Source organism: Euphorbia lathyris, chromosome 2 (assembly GCF_963576675.1).
Source record: "Euphorbia lathyris chromosome 2, ddEupLath1.1, whole genome shotgun sequence".
Taxonomy (NCBI): domain Eukaryota; kingdom Viridiplantae; phylum Streptophyta; class Magnoliopsida; order Malpighiales; family Euphorbiaceae; genus Euphorbia; species Euphorbia lathyris.
In genome coordinates this window covers 35694597-35716281 of record NC_088911.1, presented here as the reverse complement: position 1 = coordinate 35716281, position 21685 = coordinate 35694597, and the positions used below count along the sequence as shown (strand labels likewise).

General features: G+C 34.8%; 3 protein-coding genes and 1 long non-coding RNA gene across 6 annotated transcripts; 2 read left to right on the top strand and 2 right to left on the bottom strand.

Annotated features, from left to right (window-relative positions):
* Nucleotides 1–350: 350 nt before the first annotated feature.
* LOC136217759 (uncharacterized) lies at nt 351–7144 on the bottom strand. The gene is made up of 3 exons (XR_010683534.1): nt 6953–7144; nt 6102–6189; nt 351–872 (listed from the first exon to the last, which is right to left on the bottom strand). It is a non-coding gene; the product is annotated as an uncharacterized lncRNA (long non-coding RNA).
* Nucleotides 3515–4915, top strand: LOC136220221 (uncharacterized). The gene has a single exon (XM_066008012.1). The coding sequence runs from the start codon at nt 3515–3517 to the stop codon at nt 4913–4915; it is 1401 nt and encodes a 466-aa protein (XP_065864084.1).
* A 1268-nt stretch (nt 7145–8412) lies between the features above and the next one.
* LOC136217758 (mitochondrial uncoupling protein 3) lies at nt 8413–11077 on the bottom strand. The gene is made up of 2 exons (XM_066004406.1): nt 10567–11077; nt 8413–9236 (listed from the first exon to the last, which is right to left on the bottom strand). The coding sequence occupies exons 1-2, from the start codon at nt 10948–10950 to the stop codon at nt 8703–8705; spliced, it is 918 nt and encodes a 305-aa protein (XP_065860478.1). The 5' UTR covers nt 10951–11077; the 3' UTR covers nt 8413–8702.
* Nucleotides 11078–11177: 100 nt separating this feature from the next.
* On the top strand, nt 11178–20143 carry LOC136217757 (anaphase-promoting complex subunit 2). Of its 3 annotated transcripts, XR_010683533.1 has the most exons (18): nt 11179–11589; nt 12074–12163; nt 12242–12473; nt 12659–12954; nt 14176–14247; nt 14580–14815; nt 15939–16355; nt 16480–16681; nt 16809–16920; nt 17030–17112; nt 17650–17769; nt 17868–17956; nt 18031–18112; nt 18448–18639; nt 19158–19226; nt 19315–19466; nt 19547–19705; nt 19883–20143. XR_010683533.1 is itself a non-coding variant. In XM_066004405.1 (17 exons), exons 1-16 carry the CDS (start codon nt 11353–11355, stop codon nt 19435–19437), a joined length of 2652 nt encoding a protein of 883 aa, XP_065860477.1. In that variant the 5' UTR covers nt 11178–11352; the 3' UTR covers nt 19438–19466; nt 19632–19874. The 3 variants fall into 3 exon arrangements, 2 of the variants coding, with proteins under 2 accessions (XP_065860477.1, XP_065860476.1); XM_066004405.1 differs by lacking the exon at nt 19883–20143 and having other exon boundaries at nt 11178–11589; nt 19632–19874; XM_066004404.1 differs by lacking the exon at nt 19883–20143 and having other exon boundaries at nt 19547–19872.
* The last annotated feature ends 1542 nt before the right edge of the window (nt 20144–21685 follow it).

Genomic DNA, 21685 nt, shown 5'->3' with positions numbered 1-21685 from the left:
TAGCAAGGTATTCTACTGACTGTTTGATGTTGTAAACAAACCAATTTACTGAAATTAATAATATTTCAACTCTCAAGAGATTCTAATACCATATCAAAGAATCATTGATCCAAAAACTTAAACCGGTAAATAACATTAAGAATAACTTTTTTTGTATTATTAAATGTTATGATTTCCAAACCTATCTGATATATTATTTTGTAATATTGACCCTCATATATATAACAATTGATCACATTTAGTCTCTAATGTATAACAACCAATCATATTTGATCCAATTTAGATAGAAATTAACACGTATATAAAGAGACTCGTTAAATCACGTGTGAGATGATTGTTAATCGGATGAAGAAAAACTGATGTTCCCAAGATTGCAAAATCGAAGAAACAATTGCTTTTCATATATGAAATATTAAATGAAAATTGAAGCAACTACGCCAATTGGCGAAATATTATAATAACCGTGTTATGATTAGCAATCATAGAAAAAAAAAACAACATATGACTAATCTCCTTATATATATATACTAATTTCGGTCTAAATTGAACCAAATCCGATGGATTGTTACACATCAGTGATCAATGTCATAAAATAATAAATCAATGGACAAACACAAATATTTTTATAAGTGACGGGATCAATGTACAACATAATAAGTTCGAGAATTTATGAAAGCAAATATTGTTAAAAATGCATTATAGAAATGAGAACAGGGAGAAATCACTGGCCATTGTTTCAAAAAAAAAAAAAAAAAAAAGAAATCACTGGCCATTTACTGACATGGGCTGCTCTAAAGTCTATCGGTTTGGATGCCTTCACCCTAAAATTAAAGCTTATTCAAGCCCCTTCCCTACCGGTTCTAGATCGGTCCCTGGTAGAAGTAAAACCATGAATTTTTCTTGTGGGCAATTTGTATAAGGAACCTAAGATTCAGAGTAATACGCATCAATACTTCAAACTTCTCACCTCTTTTAACTATCACAACTGCCCGCCCCACAGAAAATGCAGTATTGATATTTGACAGACACTTCAATGTATCTAACTTTCAAGCCAAATCAAAATATTTTCTTAGGGGTGGTAATTATATGTTTAAACAGTTAGGCATCTTATGAGATTATCATAATATTGGTTTTTACTCTCTGATCTATTATTTGGTAAATTTCGCCAACATATCCAAAATGTTGGCATTTCCCCCTGAACTATTATTTAGTAATGTTTTTCTCTCAACCTATCAAAATTGGTGAAATCTCAATCAAAGCGGATGGTAAGTTAACAATTTTTATTAAAATTTTAACAGTTCCGTTAAATATTTATTGATCGGTTTTTTGTTAGGTAGGTCAAGGTTTTAACAAAACTGTTAACTTATCATTTGTATCAATTGAGATTTCACCAATTTCGATAGGTCAGGGGCCAATCGTTTCCAAATAATAGGTCAAGGGGAAAAGATCAACATTTTGAATAGGGCATGAGGCGAATGTTACTAAATAATAGATCAACGAGCAAAAACTAACATTTGAGATATGCCAAGAGGCTAATAGTATTTAAGCCTTTATATTAATTAGTAAAAGGGCAAGTTCATGAACTTTTATATCCGGTTTTGAAGGTGTGAGGCCATAAAAAAAAAATAAAGTATGAATTGAGGGGCATGGATGTAATTTACAAAAAAAATATTGCAAATATACATTGACAATGCAATGGTCTTTCTAAGTGACAAGTGGCATAATAAATCAATGTACCCAAGGGCCACGGGAGAATGAAGTCAATGAACCCCACAAGAAGTTTCCCAAGGTTCTCAAATATATATGTTTCCTCCCTTCCCTCTAAAGACATATATATATTAAATATATATGATGTTAATGTACGTAGCTGATTGTGAACAAGAATTATATATACCAAACCAAACACAAAGAAAACTACTTTTGCATATTCAATCCACAATTAAAGAATAACAATATCTCCGCAGGCTGAAAGCATAATTATATATGAACTAAGCAAACATTGACGCACAATGAATTGGCACGCAACTAATCCAACACATATATGAAGATATATTTTCAGTGCAGGTCTCTACTAATTCTTCCATGCCTACCTTAACTTGAAAGTTAGATATTATAAATCACAAGTCAACGTATAATGCATAGATATTAATCTATCTGCCATTACTTCATATGTTCATCACTTCTAAGATAAGATAAAGTAGGAAAAATAATAACATAAAAGAATCATGCACACCAAACAATAGTTATTAAAGGCACATGGCACACTTAGGCGCTACGGGTCCTGGAGCCTTGGGCGCATGGCGCACGATGATGGAGCGCGTGATAGCGACACAAGGCGGCACTTACAAAAATAAAATAAAAATTATAAAGCTATAAACCTAAAATAAAAATGCAATGAATACTAAACCATGATAATATTCTTAATTATAAATCAATTCTTACAAGCAATAAACCCCATATTATAAAGCTAAAGTTCAATTGCTCAACTAAATAGTCTCTCTTTTTAATTTTTTTTTTCTTATATGGGACCCTCGTATCATATCTAATCCAAGGGTGAATTTAAACCTACCGTAAAAACTTTAAAAAACACTAAAAATTGCACCTATGACATAGAGGTGCGCCTTTGGCAACTGCATCTTGGCGCACAATGGCACCCCTGGCGCGCGCCAGGGCGACTGTGCCCACCATTCAGGATGTTAAGGCGCTAAGCACCACACTTGGTGAGCCATTAATAACTATGCACTAAACTATTTTGGCAATTTTGCTTATTAGATGAGTTGAACACAAATTGTTCATATTCATTTTAGTGTTCAAGTTTTATAAGAAAAAAAACCAGATGATAACTTTAAAGGTATAGGAAAATTCAGTCTTTTACTATAGCATGAAAGCCAATTATGAAAAAGGGAAGAAAATTTTAATATAAAGGAAAGGAAGATGAATATAAAAGCTAACTCTATCTTCTGGAAAAAAACAACAGCATTTATGAATTTGTTTCTGCTGGATCTAAAACATGTGAAACATAATTCATTTCACATCTATGTCCCCCAACAAGTGTTAATATTTTCTCAAAGACTTCCCAAATATTTTTATGGCAAAGATTTATCATCATGACCCAACAAGTCAACAATGGGGATGCACATTTAAGGTATGGTATAGGCTTTATCTTTTGACAGTTAGATGTGCTCAAAACATAGGGAAGAAATACAGATAGGGAGTGAAAACAGTAGTTAGCAAGTCCATTGACCCATTTTTCCCAAAGAACACATTCAAATGGATTGAAGATGAAAGAGTTTATAAATACAGGAAAACAAGAAAGTAACTTCACATAGCCCAAAAATAAAACCTCTGCTTCAAGGAAGAAAAACCAATCAAATGCAACATCAAATGATTGGCATTTTTTTCTGCCACAAATTTTCATCAATTTTCATTCTCTCTGCACTTCAGTAGTGGATGCAGCATCATTGACATCCATAAGGATTAAAACTACTAGAGAATCTGTTCCTCTTCATAAAAAATGGCTAATGCAACAAATGTAATCCAACCAGCATGCTCTCCCAACAGATTAGAAATGTTTGCTCCCTATTCTTCACAAAGATCTTTCTATATTAGCTTTCCAAACCATCTAAGAGCTCCAGTAAATCCCAGACACACTAGTCTTCTTCATACTCGCTGCTCAACAAAACCAGGCATTGATAGCAATAATGCTACAAGTAGAAATCCTGCCATTGAACTGGATTCCAATTCAATGAACCAACATTTAGCAACTCCAAGATCAAACCCATCACATACACCATCGCAGTTAAAAGGTTTGGTATTTGATTTAGGTCCCACAAACTCATGGGATAGCACAGAAATTGGATCTCCAGTAGTGAAACGATACATTGGCGACAATGAAGAAAGGTGGTTCATGTGGTACCATGGAAGCTCAGATACCGACAAAACAGACCGCATTGGATTGGCAGTTTCAAGCAATGGAGTCCATTGGATACGTGGATCAGAAAATGAGAGGTCATGTGGTGATGATACAGGTGTAGTGATGAATTGCAGCAAGAACTGGTGGGCATTTGACACAGAAAGCATTAGGCCTTCAGAGCTTGTGATCATGTCCAGCCAAATGTACAGTTCAGTTTATTGGCTTTATTATACAGGCTTCAGTTCTGAAGAAGTAGAAATTCCAGGATTTTCTACAGAAATGTTTGAAAATCCAGAGAGAGTGGATAACGAAAATAAAAAGGATGGGAAGTATCAAATTGGCAAGATTTTTAAGTCTCTACCAGGTTTAGCTTGCAGCCAAGATGGCAAGCATTGGGCCAGAATTGAAGGAGATCTTCATAGTGGGGCCTTGCTTGATGTAGGATCGGGCAAAAAATGGGATTCTTTATTTATTGCCGCACCGCATGTTGTTGTCCATAGTAGTGATGACATTAGGATGTATTATTATTCATTTGACCAAGAAAGTGGGTCATTTGCTCTTGGAGTTGCCAGATCCAGGGATGGGATTAGATGGGTGAAGCTGGGGAAGATCTTGGGTAGAGGGAAAAAAGGTGGTTTTGATGAGCTTGGTGTAAAAAATGCATGTGTAGTCAGAAGCCGAAAAGATGGAAAATACTTGATGGCATATGAGGGTGCCGCCGCTAATGGAGTGAGGAGTATCGGATTGGCTGTATCTCCAGATGGGCTGAAGAATTGGGAGAGACTCCAAGAAGATCCAATACTAGAGCCTCAAAAAGGGGAAAAATGGGACAATATGGGAGTACGATCCCCATGCCTGATTCAGATGGAAGATAAAGTGGATGAATGGAGATTGTATTATGTTGGAGTTGGAGAAGGAGGAGGAAGAACAGGAATTGGAATGGCAATTTCTGAAGGCAGTAACATTGGGACTTTCAGAAGATGCTCAGGACTTCCCTTATAGGATAGATGTATATTGTCATACATGTAAACATAGTTCAATATTTGTTAAGTCAAACCGCTACGGGCTATTGATCAATACGCTTTGTATTTGGGCTTAATCTAAGAAGTTAGAATCGCCTCATCCTATAGGCATATATATCATCACATTTCACCTCTTCTCAACTTGTTGCATAGAGGAGAAATGAAGACTACTTCCTCCAAAAAAAGACATAATTTTATAGATGATGTAGAGAATAGACCAGGCTTATCCAATGTTGAGACGAAGTTGTTCAAAAATGCCTACAAATGCAAGATTCCAGCAATTATATGCATGTAAGTATTGTAATACCATGTCTAAACTTCAGAAACTTACAAGACTATTAGTTAATAAAGAAGCTACTCTAGTTAGCCTTAAATTCTGACAACTAATTTTACTGTATACTAGCATAGCCTTAAAAGACCCCTACACATTTTATTTCTAAACTATAATAGCTTTTTTTCTTTCTCGGTGCAAAATGTGCCAAAGCTTTCATGTTATACTTGATATGCCTATCGTTAGGCAATGCATCTCATTGGTTGCATTTCACCTACAGTTATTCCACATCTCTACCTAGAAGTCCATAATTGACTATCAACCGTTTGCACCTATTAGGTCCTCTCAACTCGCAAGCATTTTAGCTTTTTTGATCAACATGCTTCAAAATCTTCTCCTTCCCTTAGAATGAGAAACAACCATTACATAAGCATCTTCTTCTCTCACTCTCTCCTCCTTTTGCACCCTAAGGAATAACTAATGCCACTGGTGTCGTGAAAGATCTTTTTTAATTGACATAGACTTGCTATCCATTCTATAACTTCAATCATATATACTACATCCTCCTAAATCATCCCTTTTCTTTAACCATAAATATTTCTTCTATGTAACCTGAATTAAAATGGGAAAAGAAAAAAAAATCACACTTAGACAAATAATTAATATATGAAGTGTAATCTCCGTTGTTTTCATAATATGCTTGTAGGAGTGCCTATTTTCTCACGAGCTAATATGTAATACATATATGAACACTACATTCACAACATTAAATGTTATCCTAATCATTGATCTGACATCCTCATCAAAAATATAAAGAAAACATGCGTACCTCTATAACTCTCCAAACACCACACCATAAACGTTTCTCATGCAAGTGAAAATCGATATGACTTACCATAAGCTTCAAAAGCTTTAGCCCATTTCCAGCAACGTAAGCAAGTACCAAAGTTGAGCATTTGATTCCTTTTCATATTGCTCTACCTCTGCAAGGAAAAAATCATTGCATTTTCATTGCTTTTCTGTTCCTGATGAGTCACTTAAAATCACAATATTCTCTCTCTCACACACAAAAGAAAACAAACAAACAGAAAAAGACACTCTCTTTGATTTATGAGTTTTTGCTTCTCAAGGCATCAAAATAATATAACATTGCATGTGCAATTCCAACAACAGTATGATATTAATATGAGATCTCCATAAATACATTGACAAATTATTAAAAACATCAGCACGACCTGTCAACTTTCAAGCATAAGGATGGAGATAGACTATCTAAAGAAGGCAACAGTTTTTCTAAGATGCGTCTTATTTCTACATAGGCAAACGACAAAAACTAGCATCAAGAAAGCGTACCGAAGCCAAAAGAGACCTCAGCAATGATATCTCTTACTCTGTGTACTTAACTTTAAGGACCAAAGACACATGTCAACTCAATTGGAAGTAAGTACATATATCTTGTGACCTTAGTACCTTATACGCAATCATGTTTCTTTTATCAATTGACATTACATGAATTCTCATATTTACTGACAATGATTAATTATGGCAATATATTGCTCAAAGACCTCTATTTCTGCGCATCTTTGTTGAGAAAACTAATTCATTATCAGTTTCAAAAGAAAATTGCGTCTCAATTACCTAATAAGTGAACTGACAATGCGCACTTGATGCAGTAACAATGACTCAAAACACAAACTAATCGGAATTAGGATTCTTCATTTGAAGAGAATAAGAAGAGTTGTTTACCCATTGCTTGAGAAGTTTAAGCTTCGTTTGGTTGAGGGAAACCGATGGCGTCGATCTGATTCAGAAAATTGAGAACAATGAATCCGTATTCAATCGTAGGTGAAACAGCTGAGAATGATTGAGTTCATGCTCGCAGTTATAAAAGAAAGATCAAGTTTATAGAAGTTCGATAACATGTATAATCAATATCAGAAAATTACCCTTTCAGTTTATAAGAGTATCTTCATCTCCCGTCACCTTTCTAATTCGCTTACAAATGAATTATTAGATACTTATATTATAAAATAAAATATTAAGTGTATGCTTCATTTTATTATGTTTTTAACAAATATAAATGATGGGTCTGCGCCAAGAGCTTTGATGCTTATTTGTCCTTCTGAGATTTACCTGCACTGGGTTGAGTCACTGGGAACATTCGGATGTCGTAGTCAATAAGATCCCTAGGGAGAAAATACTAAAAAGGAATGCATTATCCATTCTAAAAAAACGAAAATTAATTTTTTCTTTTAGAAGTCGAAATGGTGAAATACATTGTTGCTCCTAACTGAGATGATGGCTTATAAATCGGTGTAGTAGGTGGTGAGACTTTTGGGTCCATTGAACTTATGTCATACCTTCCTCAATGGTACATTTCAAATCATTGCATGTGAGACAATTTTTAATGCTTGATGTCTCACATCCAACGGAAGGTGTGATTGATATCTGTTTGCATATAAAAAAAAGTTAATAGCCGTTGTTTTAACTTCTTAGCGGTTAAACAGTGATAAATGGTCTTATAAGCCAACTAATTAGTGCGAAACTCTTTCATATTTTTATAAGACCTAGGTGGATCGTTTTTCCGAGGATTTACTCTTTTCTCTTTTTGTAAAGTTGTGCTGTTTTTTCAAAGTTCATTTTTTTCCAGTATGCTTTGTTGTACCTTGTGGATGTGAATGTGAGGGTCCGCGGATTGTAATTGATTTAGAATGTCTATATCACTTCAAATTTAAGCATTCCACATTCTAGAGACGTAAGTGATTCTGATAGAGAATCTAAAGGTGCAAATGGTTCTAATAGGGAACCAAGGAACTAGCGGTTGTTACTAATTATATAAAATATTAATATCTTTACTCTGATTGATCACTGGTGTTCGTACCAGAATGTACCCAAGGAGCCAACCAAAGAAGTCAACTCAAAAGTTAACATTTGGTGCGGTGAGTGAAATTTACTCCGCGATCTCCAGATTTTCAATATCCACAACTCGAGACATGAAAATGAGATCGTCTGAAGTCAGTGGGAGGCCTTGAGAGATTTCTCTGACTCCGCATCAAGAAGGGAAGAGAGAATCACGACTAGTGATGAGCAAGATCTTGAAGTTCATAACCTCGAGGGTAACGCGATAAAGAAGTCTGATACAACTCGGAATCTCACAACATATTACTAGTTACATTGCAAAATATGCAGGAAATTCAAGCCAAAATGGCAGAAACAATTGCAATTACAAAAACAGAATCAACAATTATGGAATGGAACATGTTTCCTCGAGCACATGAAAACGAGAACAAAGCATACGCCAAAAAGCACCAATGACATTAGTTACATTTTGTGACCAAGAAATTCAACAATAATCCAGCAACAATATATATGACCAATTTATTTGATGCAACTTATATTTATTTATTTTTTAATATCAATCATTTCATTTCCCATGCAATACTGTGAATTTTAAAAAATTAAAACCATAAAAGGAAGGAATCCATTGATAAAATTATCAGAAAGAAGATAGGCCCGCAGCTTTTCTAAACTTCTCATAAGAAACCCAAAACACAAATTGCCAAGGACCAAGTCTTGCCCATGTAGGAAAAAACCCTTTCCAAAGTGCTCTTAATCCCTCAATTCTAACTGTCTTTACCAAACAATCATAAGAACTCCTGTATATAATCTTGCCTTCCTTCTCATTCATCATTCTAGTCTTCACCACATCTGCTGGACAACTCAACGCCGTTGCACAAAGTCCCGACATGATGGATGCTAAGGTGTGGGCATATATATTATCTCGAGCAATCTTGTTTTCGATAACTAATCGTTTCGCATGATCATAACAGGCTAATTCTCCCATGTTCACTAAAAATGCCCTTTGTATGTTTGGGAAAACACCTTTCCATAGTCCACTGAACCCTTCAGCTCGTACAATCTTGCCGAACGCATCGAAAGGACCTGAGTATCTAGGTAGGTGCCCTTGGATCACTGAGCGACCATCTGCTTGCATCCGCACTTTAACAAGATCAGCAGGGCTAGCCACCATCTGTACTACTAATAATGGGAAATGAATTTGAGTTACTTAAACTTATTCTCCAACATTTATGCATCACAAAAAAAAAGCACCAGCAAGAATTTGGATCACTAGATTAATATTGATTAGTGACTGCCAACAATTTATACGGAATTAATTAGATCAATCATCCAACTGATAGTGGCTGAAATGCTTTCACGGTTTTTAAGCATTGACTGAACTCCTTGAATTTGCACAGTTCTGAAGTTTTCACCTCAGAACTAATAATTGCTCTTCTAAAACCAAAATGACAGATCATTTCTACACTTAATGACAGACAAATGACATTGTTGTCTATAGAAGCAACATTTCAACATTTATTCATATGTGGTATATGCCCTCAAGCATAAAGTAAGCTTTGTATGCTTCAATTTTTCCCTACTGAAACATTTCATGTGAATCTAAGAATTTCTTAATTCATGTTACTTTACATAAGCATATAAAATGGAATGGCACCAAATAGGCAAATACGGACATTCCAGCTCACTCTATATGTCATGCCCTCTAAAGATATGAAGGGTGTGGTACCCTCTGAATGAGAGGAATGCTTTATATTATGTCATCTAGGCCTTTTTTCGAAAAACAGAATGAAGCAAACATTATTAACATCAATAGAATTTTCTTGAGTATGAAAAATCAAACAATAGTACAGCTTCAGCCACTAAAACATATCATCTAAACCATAATCCTAAAACTGGTATATAGATATCAAAGATAAGACACCTTATAAGAGCAGATCTGAAAGTATCTATCTGTTTGCAAGTCAAAAAGAACAAGCAGGCTAGGACTTTCTAAGTATAGGAAGTATGATTTTTTTGTTCTTCATACGACATTAAGCATACATAATTATGCATAGCAGCTAAATGTTGAGAATATGCTGTTAATATCTTTTGATCTAGAAAATTGACATGGCATTATGTTGTTGCTCCCTGAAACATGAAGAACAAACAAGAACTATATTATATTGTCAGATTGCAGCAAAGGTCATTGATATAGTGATTAATTTTTTTCTAAAAAATTAGAAGACGAAGATCCAAATAGAAGAAAAGGATCAGACATTATAGACTGAGAACAACAAACAAACCTCTAAAAGAGTAATGCTCTCTAATCATGTTGTTAATGAGGTGTGGAAACATATCTATAACCTCCTAAAACCAGAATGCTTAATACCAAGAAAACAACCCTGTATTACAATAACTGCTAAGGCACACTTTAATCCTAAATCAAGCATCCAGGTATCTTTCTCTATTTTTAAAACTACAAATTTATTTGGAATAGTAAGAAATAGGTTCCTATCTCTTACCTGGGCGATAACGCCGGAGATTCCACCGAGGAGGGCTTTACTAGGTAGAGAAATGGAAGCAGCAGCACCATCATTGACATGAAAATTTCTCAAATTTTCATAACCTACAATTCTTATAGGGGTATAGAAGAGGTGTCTGAGAATAGCAGGGGAAAGGCCTTGGTAAAGTCCCATAGGACCTTGTTGGCGAAGGATCTCACCGGCCATTCGCAGTGCGTTGGTGGGGCGAGTGGATGACAAAGACTCTCCGTGTAGCTGAAGTCGAGTCTTTATAAGGTCCACCGGAAAGGTCGCCGTCTCCGCCACCATGGCGGAGAGTGAGGTCAATAAGATTTTTGTCCTAGTTTCGGTCTGGTCGAGTCCATGGCTCTGGCTCGATTTCATGGAAGAAGACGGATATCAACTTGATATTATCAAGTACAGTTACTCGACGAAATGTAATTTCATGGTAGAAACAACATTTGCTAAGGATTGAGCAGCAATTTTACCCTTTTCTTTGAGCAGCAACTTTACCCTTAATTTAAAATAAGTCTTAAATATGTCCCTATAAGTTTTACATAAGCGCAATTAGACCCTTATTAAGGGTCCACTGGGTGTTAATTGTTAAAAGGTGTACCATGTCATCAAGCTCCTTCACCACTTTCCAATTGAAATTACGAAAAAAGGAAGAGGGAATTTTTGTTTTCCTTCCTTCCCTCTCTAGTCTCTCCTACACTCTCAGCTCAGCCTTGCTGCTACTCTGCTGCCTCTCTATCTCTCTCTAGGGTTTTCGAGAGAGTGAAGGTAATGGAAGAAGAAGAAGCAACTCCACTAGTGAGCAATTTAGGAATTTTGGACTTACTCAGTGGTCAATCGATTCATGAAATTCTCGAGGGTTATACTGGATTCTGTGTAGCTACGGAAGCTCTTCTGAACGGCGCTACTGATAGCTCTGTTGCACCGCAGTTCGTGTCTCGCGTTCACTCGCTTTGCCGGCATGGCCTTGAGACTTTCGTTTGCGATCACTTCCTCAAATCATTAGAGGTATTTGTTATTTGGGATAAAGTACCAAAATAGGACTATGGTTTTTGAAAAGTATAAATTTAGACTCCACGTACAAAATAGCAAACCAATATAGAATTAAAGTTTTAACAAAAATGCCAATTTAGGTCTTAATAACAGAAGTGTCATTACTTCATTAAGTTTGTCAATTGTAGGCCTAGAGAGAAATCGGAGTAATATGAATGACTTATCATATTTTGTTATGGAGGCCTAAATTGCTACTTTTTTTAAAGTTAGGCTTACATTGGTGCTAATTTGTGGGTGGAGTCTAAATTGATACTTCTGTTATGCCTTGTTATTTTGCTACTCATTGTTAGCGGGGAAACTTGTGGCAACTTCTTTTAGTATCATTTTGCGGTTAATGAATGATTACAAAATTAATGTTTTACTCTGATGTTAATATAAGATTATTATATGCTTTTCATGAATTTGCCTAAGGGAAATAATATGTTCAATTATGTAACAGGAAATGTTTGAGAAGGAAAGCACTTCAAAATTTTGGCAGCATTTTGATAATTATACCAATGTAGCAGCTCAGGAGAAGAATATGACTCCTGTAAGTGAGCATGTTACATTTGCCAGTTCGGTTTATTGAGTTATGATATTGATATCTTGAAATGGAAAAAAAATGTAGGGTTTTGACCATGAGCTGCAGCAATTTTTCTGTGGAGCTCTCCAAGAGATTTCTTTGGAAAAAGAGTATCAGGAGAAGTGCCTGTCAATGTTAGCACATGCTTTACAATCTTATAAAGAATCTTTACCTAAGGGAAAACATAATTCAGATGCTGAAAGATCATATCTCTTTTCGAGATATCAGTTAATGGTATCCTCAATTCTTATGGCTAGTCTTCCTCAACGTTTTCCTGGTATGCATATATCCTTCGTTTGTCATGTGTATTTTGAATTACCATGTTTTATGTGCCTTTTAAGCTTCATATTTTCAAATGGATGTTAAAGCTAATTGGTGATCTCTTTTAGTGTTTCGAGTCAACAAATATTTGATAGTAAGTTTAATCAGTATCCTTCTTTGCATGCCTTACAATTTTCTTAGAAATTCTACACCGATATTTTAAGGGAAGGCTGGAGGAGCTAAGCACAATCATGGATGGAGATATTAGTGATGATGATAATGATCCTCAAGATAAAGATGACATGGATTTGGATGAAAAAAGCAAACTGTCTTCTAAAAATGGTGAAATGGATATTGATGAATGTTATCTCCAGGGTAAATTGACAGAAAGCATGTTGGTGAAGAACATTGGGAAGGTTGTTCGAGACCTTAGAAGTCTTGGATTTACTTCTATGACTGAAGATGCTTATGCTTCTGCCATCTTTTTACTTCTAAAGGTGAATTTGTGGTTAGTTGATTCATCTGCTTCCTCACTGATAATCTGCCATGAAGCACAAGCCATTTCATGTATCAAAATGCCTTTTTAAATTTGTATATTTTGAATTGGTCAAAAAATGTGGAAATAGGTTTCCGTTATGTTTCATAAAGAAATATGTATTGTGAAAACACTTATAGCAGACGTTGAAACACTAAGAAAATGTGAACAAGTACAAACGGGAAAATTTGATCTTTTTCATTATCAGGCAAACTTTAGAAAACAAAGGGGTTGTATCATTTAATGAACATTTTGTTGCTCTAAAATAAAAGGGGGGAACATGAGGGGCTAATTTGCAATTTAGAATTTTAATATTGGCATTAACTGTACTTTACTTTGGTTGCGTCTCTTCTTCCAAAGAAAAGTAAGTCAAGGGTTCTGGATCCCAAAATACAATTACTGAATTACACATTTTGATGTTAAAAGAATTAGGAAAAAATGGAAACAAATATTCGAACATACTTTTTAGTTAGAATAATTGCACCATAAGAAATAATTTTTTCTTGACAGAAGTTCTTGTTTTTGTACTTACTTTTCATGCAGTACGTCAAGGATTCTTGGATCCCAAAATACAATTACATATTATGTTTTTAAAAGAATTAAGAAAAAGAAATAGAAAAATTTTTGGAACATACTTTTTATTTTGAGGTGTTTTCATGAATTCAAATTATGATTTATATTTTTTGGTTTGATGGTACTATATTCTTCTAAGTGTTCATGACGATACAGCAATTTAGATGGCTTCCTTTTAGATAATTGCACCGTAAAAAATATAAATTTTGACACTAGTTCTTTTCAGCTTGATGTTGCCTGGTATAGCATTTCATATATTTATTTTTGAAAGAGGACAGGTTGCAGCTTTGGTATTTAGAATGGAAAATTGTGTGGAGAAGCAGGTCTGTTGGGTGTAAATAAAACTGTGAGTATAGGGATGAAACTAGAGAGATAATTTAGGAGGATATGGAAAGCACAATCGAGTGAAGCAGTTACTTATAGGTTTCATTTGATTTTTCTTGTCCTTAGGTTCTTGATTTTCTTACTGCATTTATGTCATGGCATCTTAATGATGTTACACACTCGAGCATGCATATGAACACACAAATCATTGATATATCATATGACCACACAAATCATTGATATACCTTATTTAGTTGTAACAGACGATTTCCTTCTTTGATGGCAGGCTAAAGTGCATGATCTAGCTGGAGATGATTACAGGGCTTCTGTTTTAGAGTCCATTAAAGAGTGGATAAAGGTTGTTTCTGTATTTGTTTAGCATTTCCATTTTCTCAGTCTGTCCAATTACTGGATCTGTAGATTCCTCTATTTATGGAATGCTTTTATTTTCCAATAATATTATCCTGGTACTTTATTAAATTATCCAACTGTCCATTTTGTGTTGCGGTCTTATTTGCCTCATTTGTTATTTAATACACAGTCCACTGCACATTGTACCCATAAATTTCACAGAAAAGACTTTAAATTGGTTCAGATCGTGTAGTTTTATGCATGCTGCCTATTATGTCTACAGTTGGGTCTGTATGGTTATGTTGCTAGTGAATAATTCCATGGAGATATAATGTACAGGCTGTTCCACTCCAATTCTTGCATGCACTTCTTGCATATCTTGGCGATTCTGTTAGCTCTTCACCTGGCCGCAATTCACCTTTAGCTTCTCATCCATCATCAAACCATCCTGAAACTAATACTCCATCAGAAGGACTTGTTAGATGGCAGTTACGTCTAGAGTATTTTGCATATGAAACATTGCAAGATTTGAGAATAGCGAAACTATTCGAGATTATTGTGGACTATCCTGATAGGTAAGCCTTTTTGCATTCTGACCTTATTTTCTTTTTAACTTTCTAGTGTGGGAGGAGAATGGCATCTAGTCATCTACCTTTCTGACTTTGATTTTGTTCAAAGTGAGGGATGAAGATTACTATATTTCTTTATGAGATAATTTGATGCATCATCGTGTTTGCAATGGCACTTTAAGAACCCAATATGTTATTGTCATGGAACCAATTGAACTAAAAGCTTAAGTTGATAGGCCCAATTCATATTAATATCTGACACACTCCGAAGCATGAACAACATAGGCCCATCTAACCATTTGTTGAAATTAAATCAACAAATGGGTTGTCAGGAACCAATTGAACCACTTAAAGGTCAAAGAAGCTCTGATACCATGTCATGGAACCAATTGAACTAAAAGCTTAAGCTGATTGTTAAAGGCCCAATTCATATTAATATCTGACGGTTATGATTGTGGGTTATCCATGGTTTTGCTTTAGGTGAGCATGAAAGGAGTAGCAGAACTTGGTTTTAACAGGCATATTTCATCCCTTAGAAAATTATTCCAAAATGCTGGACTGAATACTTTAAACGTTAGTCTTGTTGCACATGCAAAAGTGTTTGAACTTTTCTCTAAGTTAGATGTGAAATTTATTTATCAAATGGATTTGGCAAATCACTCGGCTTCGGTGCATCACCTGCTCTTCTTTTTATCTTGTTCATTATAGAGTTCAGCAAGTGTATTGGTAAAAGGAAGAATAGCCATTTGTCAGTTGCTTTCTTGTTTATTTGTTGGGGGTTGTTAGAGATAATGAAACTATTCTTGGAGCCTTTACCCATCAGTTTAAACTTTTGGGTGCAGTGGTTCTTTGGAGGGTTATTCATTGGTTAAGGTTAATTTTCAAATTATGGAGTGATTTTTTTTCTTCATCTTAAATTCATAAAATATGAAATCAACTTTAAACATGCAATTTTGTTTGGCGGTTTTTGCAATTTGTTTCAGTGACCTGGATGCACTTTCTTTTACATGTAACAAACAATCCATTCTCTTTCTATACAACACAATGAGCTAAATAAATGGATTTGGTTATTGTAAGATACTGTTGGAAGTTCCTTGATGTTCCCTAATTATTTTTACCTATCCTACAGCTCTCCTGCTATTGAGGACTTAAAACAGTGCCTTGAATATACTGGACAACATTCTAAACTTGTTGAGTCTTTTATTTCTGCACTGAGATATCGCTTACTTACTGCGGGTGCTTCAACCAATGACATACTGCACCAATATGTTTCAACTATTAAAGCACTGCGTACAATTGATCCTGCTGGTGTCTTTCTTGAAGCTGTTGGTGAACCGATAAGAGACTATCTGAAAGGTAGGAAAGACACCATAAAATGCATTGTAACCATGCTTACTGATGGGACTGGGGGAAATGCTAACGGATCTGGAATTGCTGGGGATAGCCTTCTTGAGGAATTAAACAGGGATGAGGAAAGTCAAGAAAATGCTTGTGCTGATGATGATTTTCATACTGATGACAAGCAAGCATGGATTGATGCTGAGCGGTATGTGGGAGTTGTAATTCATGTGACGAAAATTCATTTTATTGCTTGTTGGTGAATGCTATTCCATCAGTTTGTTCTACTACAAGTGTTGACTTGTAGCTTTGTTTGAAATTTGCCCTTTCAGCTGGGAGCCTGATCCTGTAGAAGTGGACCCATCAAAGGGTAGTAGGAATCAAAGGAAGGTTGACATATTGGGGATGATTGTCAGCATAATTGGTTCAAAAGACCAACTTGTTAATGAATATAGAGTGATGCTTGCTGAAAAGCTTCTTAACAAATCAGATTATGATATTGACTCAGAAATACGTACTCTAGAACTTCTCAAGGCAGGTGGTCTTGTACTATTTTGGTCTTTCCCTTTGATTGAGTTTGTTGCATGGAAATATCTTCCTTTCACGTTTCTTAGTGTCCAAATATTAGACTTTTAACTTTCGTTCTCCTTCCATTGTCCAGATACATTTTGGAGAGGGCAGCATGCAGAGGTGTGAAATCATGCTTAATGACTTGATTGATTCAAAGAGAACAAACCACAATATTAAACAAACTATACAGCCATTTCAAACAGGTAATCCATTAAAAACTTTCAGCCTTATTTGAACTCTTCAACTGCTTGCTCATCATTAATTGTGTCATTGGTTTTGGTGTTGACAATGTTCCCTTGAGTGTATTCTTAGATCCGGCACAGCAAGACGTGGGAGTATCTCTTGATATTCTTGATGCAACAATTATATCTTCAAATTTCTGGCCTCCAATTCAGGTATTACATATGACTTGGCTACTGCTGCTGTAATTCTATGATGCACGGAAACTTCAACATGCCGGCGTATCACGTTTCCAATACATTTCGGATACGGAAACTTTGGGAAACTGCGGGGATACGTTTCGGGGGCGTTTCCGTAATATTCAGAAGTTGGATACGCGTATCGGTCTGGGAAACCCGTTTCCCAGACAAAAAAACAATTGGATTTCATTTCAGGAAAAAAACATAGGTAAATAGAGCAATTATGGTCGATAGTTATTTGAAGGGAAAACGAGTAGGAATATCCAAAAGAGTATGTCGATCTGTATGTTCAACAAAAATAAAATCTGAGATAAACCAAAAGACAGACGAAAGCTTACATTGTTTTATCTTTTTTTCTCAAAATGTTTTTTGACATTATTTATATTTCATGTATTTAATAATTACGTTGAGATAAGAGTTTTATATGTGTACTGTATTCATTCTTGTCAAGGCCATCCTTTTGTGAAAGTTAATTTTTGACAGAAGCATGAGCTATGTGATTCTTAATTTCAGGATGAGACACTTAATGTACCTGAGCCTGTTGATAAATTGCTCACTGATTATGCAAAAAGGTTTCATGAAATTAAGACCCCTCGTAAGTTACTGTGGAAAAAGAATCTTGGCACAGTCAAGGTTAGATGCTTCAATATCTCCTTGCAGTTATCCTTGTTTCTTTTCTCCAGTTTTCTGCTGAAGCATAACAATACATAACCATGGATATGCTGTTATAGTTGGAGTTGCAATTTGAAGATAGAGCAATGCAATTTACTGTAACCCCTGTACATGCTGAAATAATCATGCAATTTCAAGACCGTAAGAGGTAGCTTTGGGAGTCACTTCCGAGACATAATTTTATGCAAACACTGTTTGACAGTTTTTCATTTTCTACCTCAGTTGGACATCTAGCGAGCTTGCAGCTGCTACTGGGATACCAGTGGATGTACTCATCCGGAGGATAAGCTTTTGGATAAGCAAGGTCAGCCAAGAATTTTTTTACGCCATTCACTTTTTAATGTTTATATGAATCCCTGGTAACAAACATGAAACACATTTGCTGACTAGGCCATGGCTATAGCTTATTTTGATTAAGCCAAATCATTAAATTATGCAGTTATCTAGTTTTTATTGTTTGTAGATCTGAATGATGCAAATTGCCATTTATTTTGAAGTCAACCACTTGTCTCTTTTCTTGGCAAGTTTTGACTAAAATGTTATTACCTGGTAATAAATATTTTAATGATGGAATTGAAATTCAAAAGACCAAATTGTTTGGATGTAAATCACCATTTTTACCTCTCTTTCTGCACCCAGGGAATTCTTGCTGAATCATTTGGGATTGACAAGAACGATCACATTTTTACCCTAGTGGAAGGTGTAGGTGATGCTAGTAAGACTGGTGGTAACGGTGTGAGTTCTGAGGAACTACTAGTTGGTGATGAGGAGGGAGAGAGATCCGTAGCTTCTGTTGAGGACCAATTACGCAAGGAAATGACAGTTTATGAGGTAGATATGACATGAATTTCTGCATGAGCATCTATTGTGTTATATCATTTGAAATGGGTCAAGAAATGTCTCTTTCATCTGCCTGGTATGTTGGGTTCTAGAGTGTTCATTTCCTCTTAAGGTTACTAGAAATATGATTCTTTTCTGTCTCACCAAAGCTTTCTATAATGAGTACTATAATCAATTGTTCTACTAGCCACCGGTATACTTTGTGTTTTGGATGGTGGAATTTGATTTAATTGCTCCCAGGATAAGCCATCTGTTGCACTTAAGGCGGTGCTTAATTCAACTGTTAATCCCTGAAAATTAAAAAGAAATTTGTGTGAGATGCAGCTATATATGCATCTTCTCGATGGATATTATGGGCTTGTTGTAGCTGTGAAGCTACCTGTGCGTAACATATTGGTCAGCTAACAGATATGAGGAAAAACTATGTGCTTGTATAGGTGGAGTTGTGGAAGAAATGTTTTGGAAGTTCGTATTTCCTAACTTTCTAAAGCTCATTTGTTTTCTTGTAGAAATTTATATTGGGGATGCTTACAAATTTTGGCAGCATGGCATTGGATCGCATTCATAATACTCTCAAGGTTAGGATGGTTTTAGTAAAGTGTGTCAGGATTGGTTTTTTTGAGTTACTTCTCTTTAGCCTTACTCGAAACAAATGCATTGCTTCAGATGTTTTGTGTGGCTGATCCTCCTTATGACAAGTCACTCCAGCAACTACAAAGCTTCTTGTCAGGTTTAGCTTCTGAAGAGAAGTTGGAACTAAGAAATGGAATGTACTGCTTGAAGAAGTAGCGAATCAATTTGCTGCAGAACAAGCAAAAGTGAGTTTATTGCTCCTGCACTATAACATCAGAACACTATCTACTGCTGTGATTGATCTTTTCTATCATTGTCTTTTTAGTAATGAATGGTTCGAAATTGAGGACAATTGTGACAATGATGGTTAATGGATTTGTTCGTTAAGTTTCACTCTCCACCTATCCTAGGTTTGCGATGATCATCGTTGTCTTGGAATCGCCTGCAATCTTAACTGGCTTTTACAAGCTTACCATGGAGGCAGGTAATCCTTTCGAATTACAATCACATTGATCTAGTATTAAAAAGTAAATATTCAGGGACTATTTTTGCAGTTTATGAAAGGATTCTGATCAAAATTCTTCTCATTTATTCATATATGTATTATGTATACATTCAGTTTTCTGAGTTTATATATTATTGAGTATATGTTCTTTCGCAGCAAGTCTCAAATAAATACTTGCATGAACAACATCTCAATATGAGTCCTATGATTAGAGGTGGCAAAAGTACATACGATCCAATTACACGATAAGAAGACACGCAATTTTAGTGTCTGAGTTTAGGTTAATAGGTAACGTGTTAGTTTTGGGTTGATGCGAAACTGACATGCAAATTTTTGGGTTGGTTATGGTTGACATGCTAACTCGAAAAAGATACGAATGTTAAAATTATTATTATATTATCTCATATTTTTACATGTCACCTTTATTATAAAGGTAATAAAATTACAATATTACTTGCAAACACGACTCAAACATCATATATTGTTACACGTCATCTTTAATACAGATAGTAAAATAAATTGTGACTTGTAGACACATTACATGATATTAGCGGGGTTTTGGATGGTTATAGTGTTGATGTACTTATTAGTGATATTTTCGGAATATGTTGATTTCAATCTGGACGCATGTGTATTTTGTGTAGGTGTGTCAGAAAAATTAATTGTCAATTGATTTTGGATGTCTTTGGGTTGTGATTATGCGCATAAACTTGTCTTCTAAAACTATGACGATTGAACGAAGACTTCAAAGATTGAGTAAAATCTCTCTTGGGTTTCCAGCACCACTGTAGAATTGATAGTCACTACAAAAGTAAAATTAACACAAGGATTTGAGATTTCCATTTTTATTGATTTTTTTAAAGATAATTTGATTACAAAGGTTGAATTGGAAGAAAGCAAGAAATTACAACCGAAATACTAATTTCGTAGGGAAAATGCATCTAATGCAAATAAACCAAGACAATTGAAATTGGAATGGACAGTAATAAACAATATGAATGAAATTAAAATGTCAAAGTTGAAGCCAAAACAAATGGCAAATTCGTGGACTTGAAGTTGGAATTGATCTCGTGTGAACGGAAGATTATTGAGCGAGTAATTGACTAGAATTATAGCACAAAAGAAAAGGAAATAAAAAGGATTATGGATTGGTAATTGGAGCGAAGATCAAGCTCATAACAATTACATAGCGAACTAAGAGTTTGGAAAATGATGGCGGGAGTAATTCGAATAAAATAATGAGGAAAAAAAGTGTCTGATTAAAATAGAATTCTAAGAGCTTAGAGGCTGCTGCAATGATGGTGGAAATTGAACAAAATTGGCTTGGAAAAATCATATATGTATAAGTTGAAACTTGTTTGAAGTTGAGTAAATTTGAGACTCGAAAAATGATTACTTGGAGTAAAGTAATTAGGTAAAAACATTTAGCTAAACCTAACAAAAATAAATTTATATTTTCAAATTGTTCAGTTTTAGTAAAAACAATTAGCTAAATCTAACCAAAATAAATTTATACACATAAATATTAATTTTGGTCACTGTTCTAAAGATTGATCCAGGTGGAGTCTATGCGGGAATTTTTAAAATACCATCTCGATTTAATCAAGTCAGTAGATATAAGATGGTTTATCAATTTTTAGCTGCTCATGTGATCCCAGATGGCTCCCAGAGAGATCCATGCAGTGTTATACGGTCATTTTTAAAAAATTGACCATTTAATTTTATATCAATTTTTTCAATTTTAAATAAATTATTAAATAACTAAAAACTAAAAGAAACTATCTAAAAGTATCAAATGTTATTTTTAAAGATATTAATGTTATTTTTTTATATAAAATTCTTTATTAATGTTATTTAGTTAACACGTTTTTATTTTTTTATTAGATATTAATGTAACAGATATTAAAAATATATATGTTTTTCTATCTTAAATATTTTATATTATTATATTTACATAAT

Bases quoted from the DNA above. Each gene is read 5' to 3' on its own strand.
- LOC136220221 (XM_066008012.1), top strand. From the start codon at position 3,515: ATGGCTAATGCAACAAATGTAATCCAACCAGCATGCTCTCCCAACAGA.
- LOC136217758 (XM_066004406.1), bottom strand. From the start codon at position 10,950: ATGAAATCGAGCCAGAGCCATGGACTCGACCAGACCGAAACTAGGACA. The intron at 9,237-10,566 runs GTAAGAGATAGG...TTAGTAGTACAG, and splicing joins TCTCCGGCGTTATCGCCCAG to ATGGTGGCTAGCCCTGCTGA.
- LOC136217757 (XM_066004405.1), top strand. From the start codon at position 11,353: ATGGAAGAAGAAGAAGCAACTCCACTAGTGAGCAATTTAGGAATTTTG. The intron at 11,590-12,073 runs GTATTTGTTATT...ATTATGTAACAG, and splicing joins ACTTCCTCAAATCATTAGAG to GAAATGTTTGAGAAGGAAAG. The intron at 12,164-12,241 runs GTAAGTGAGCAT...AAAAAAATGTAG, and splicing joins AGGAGAAGAATATGACTCCT to GGTTTTGACCATGAGCTGCA.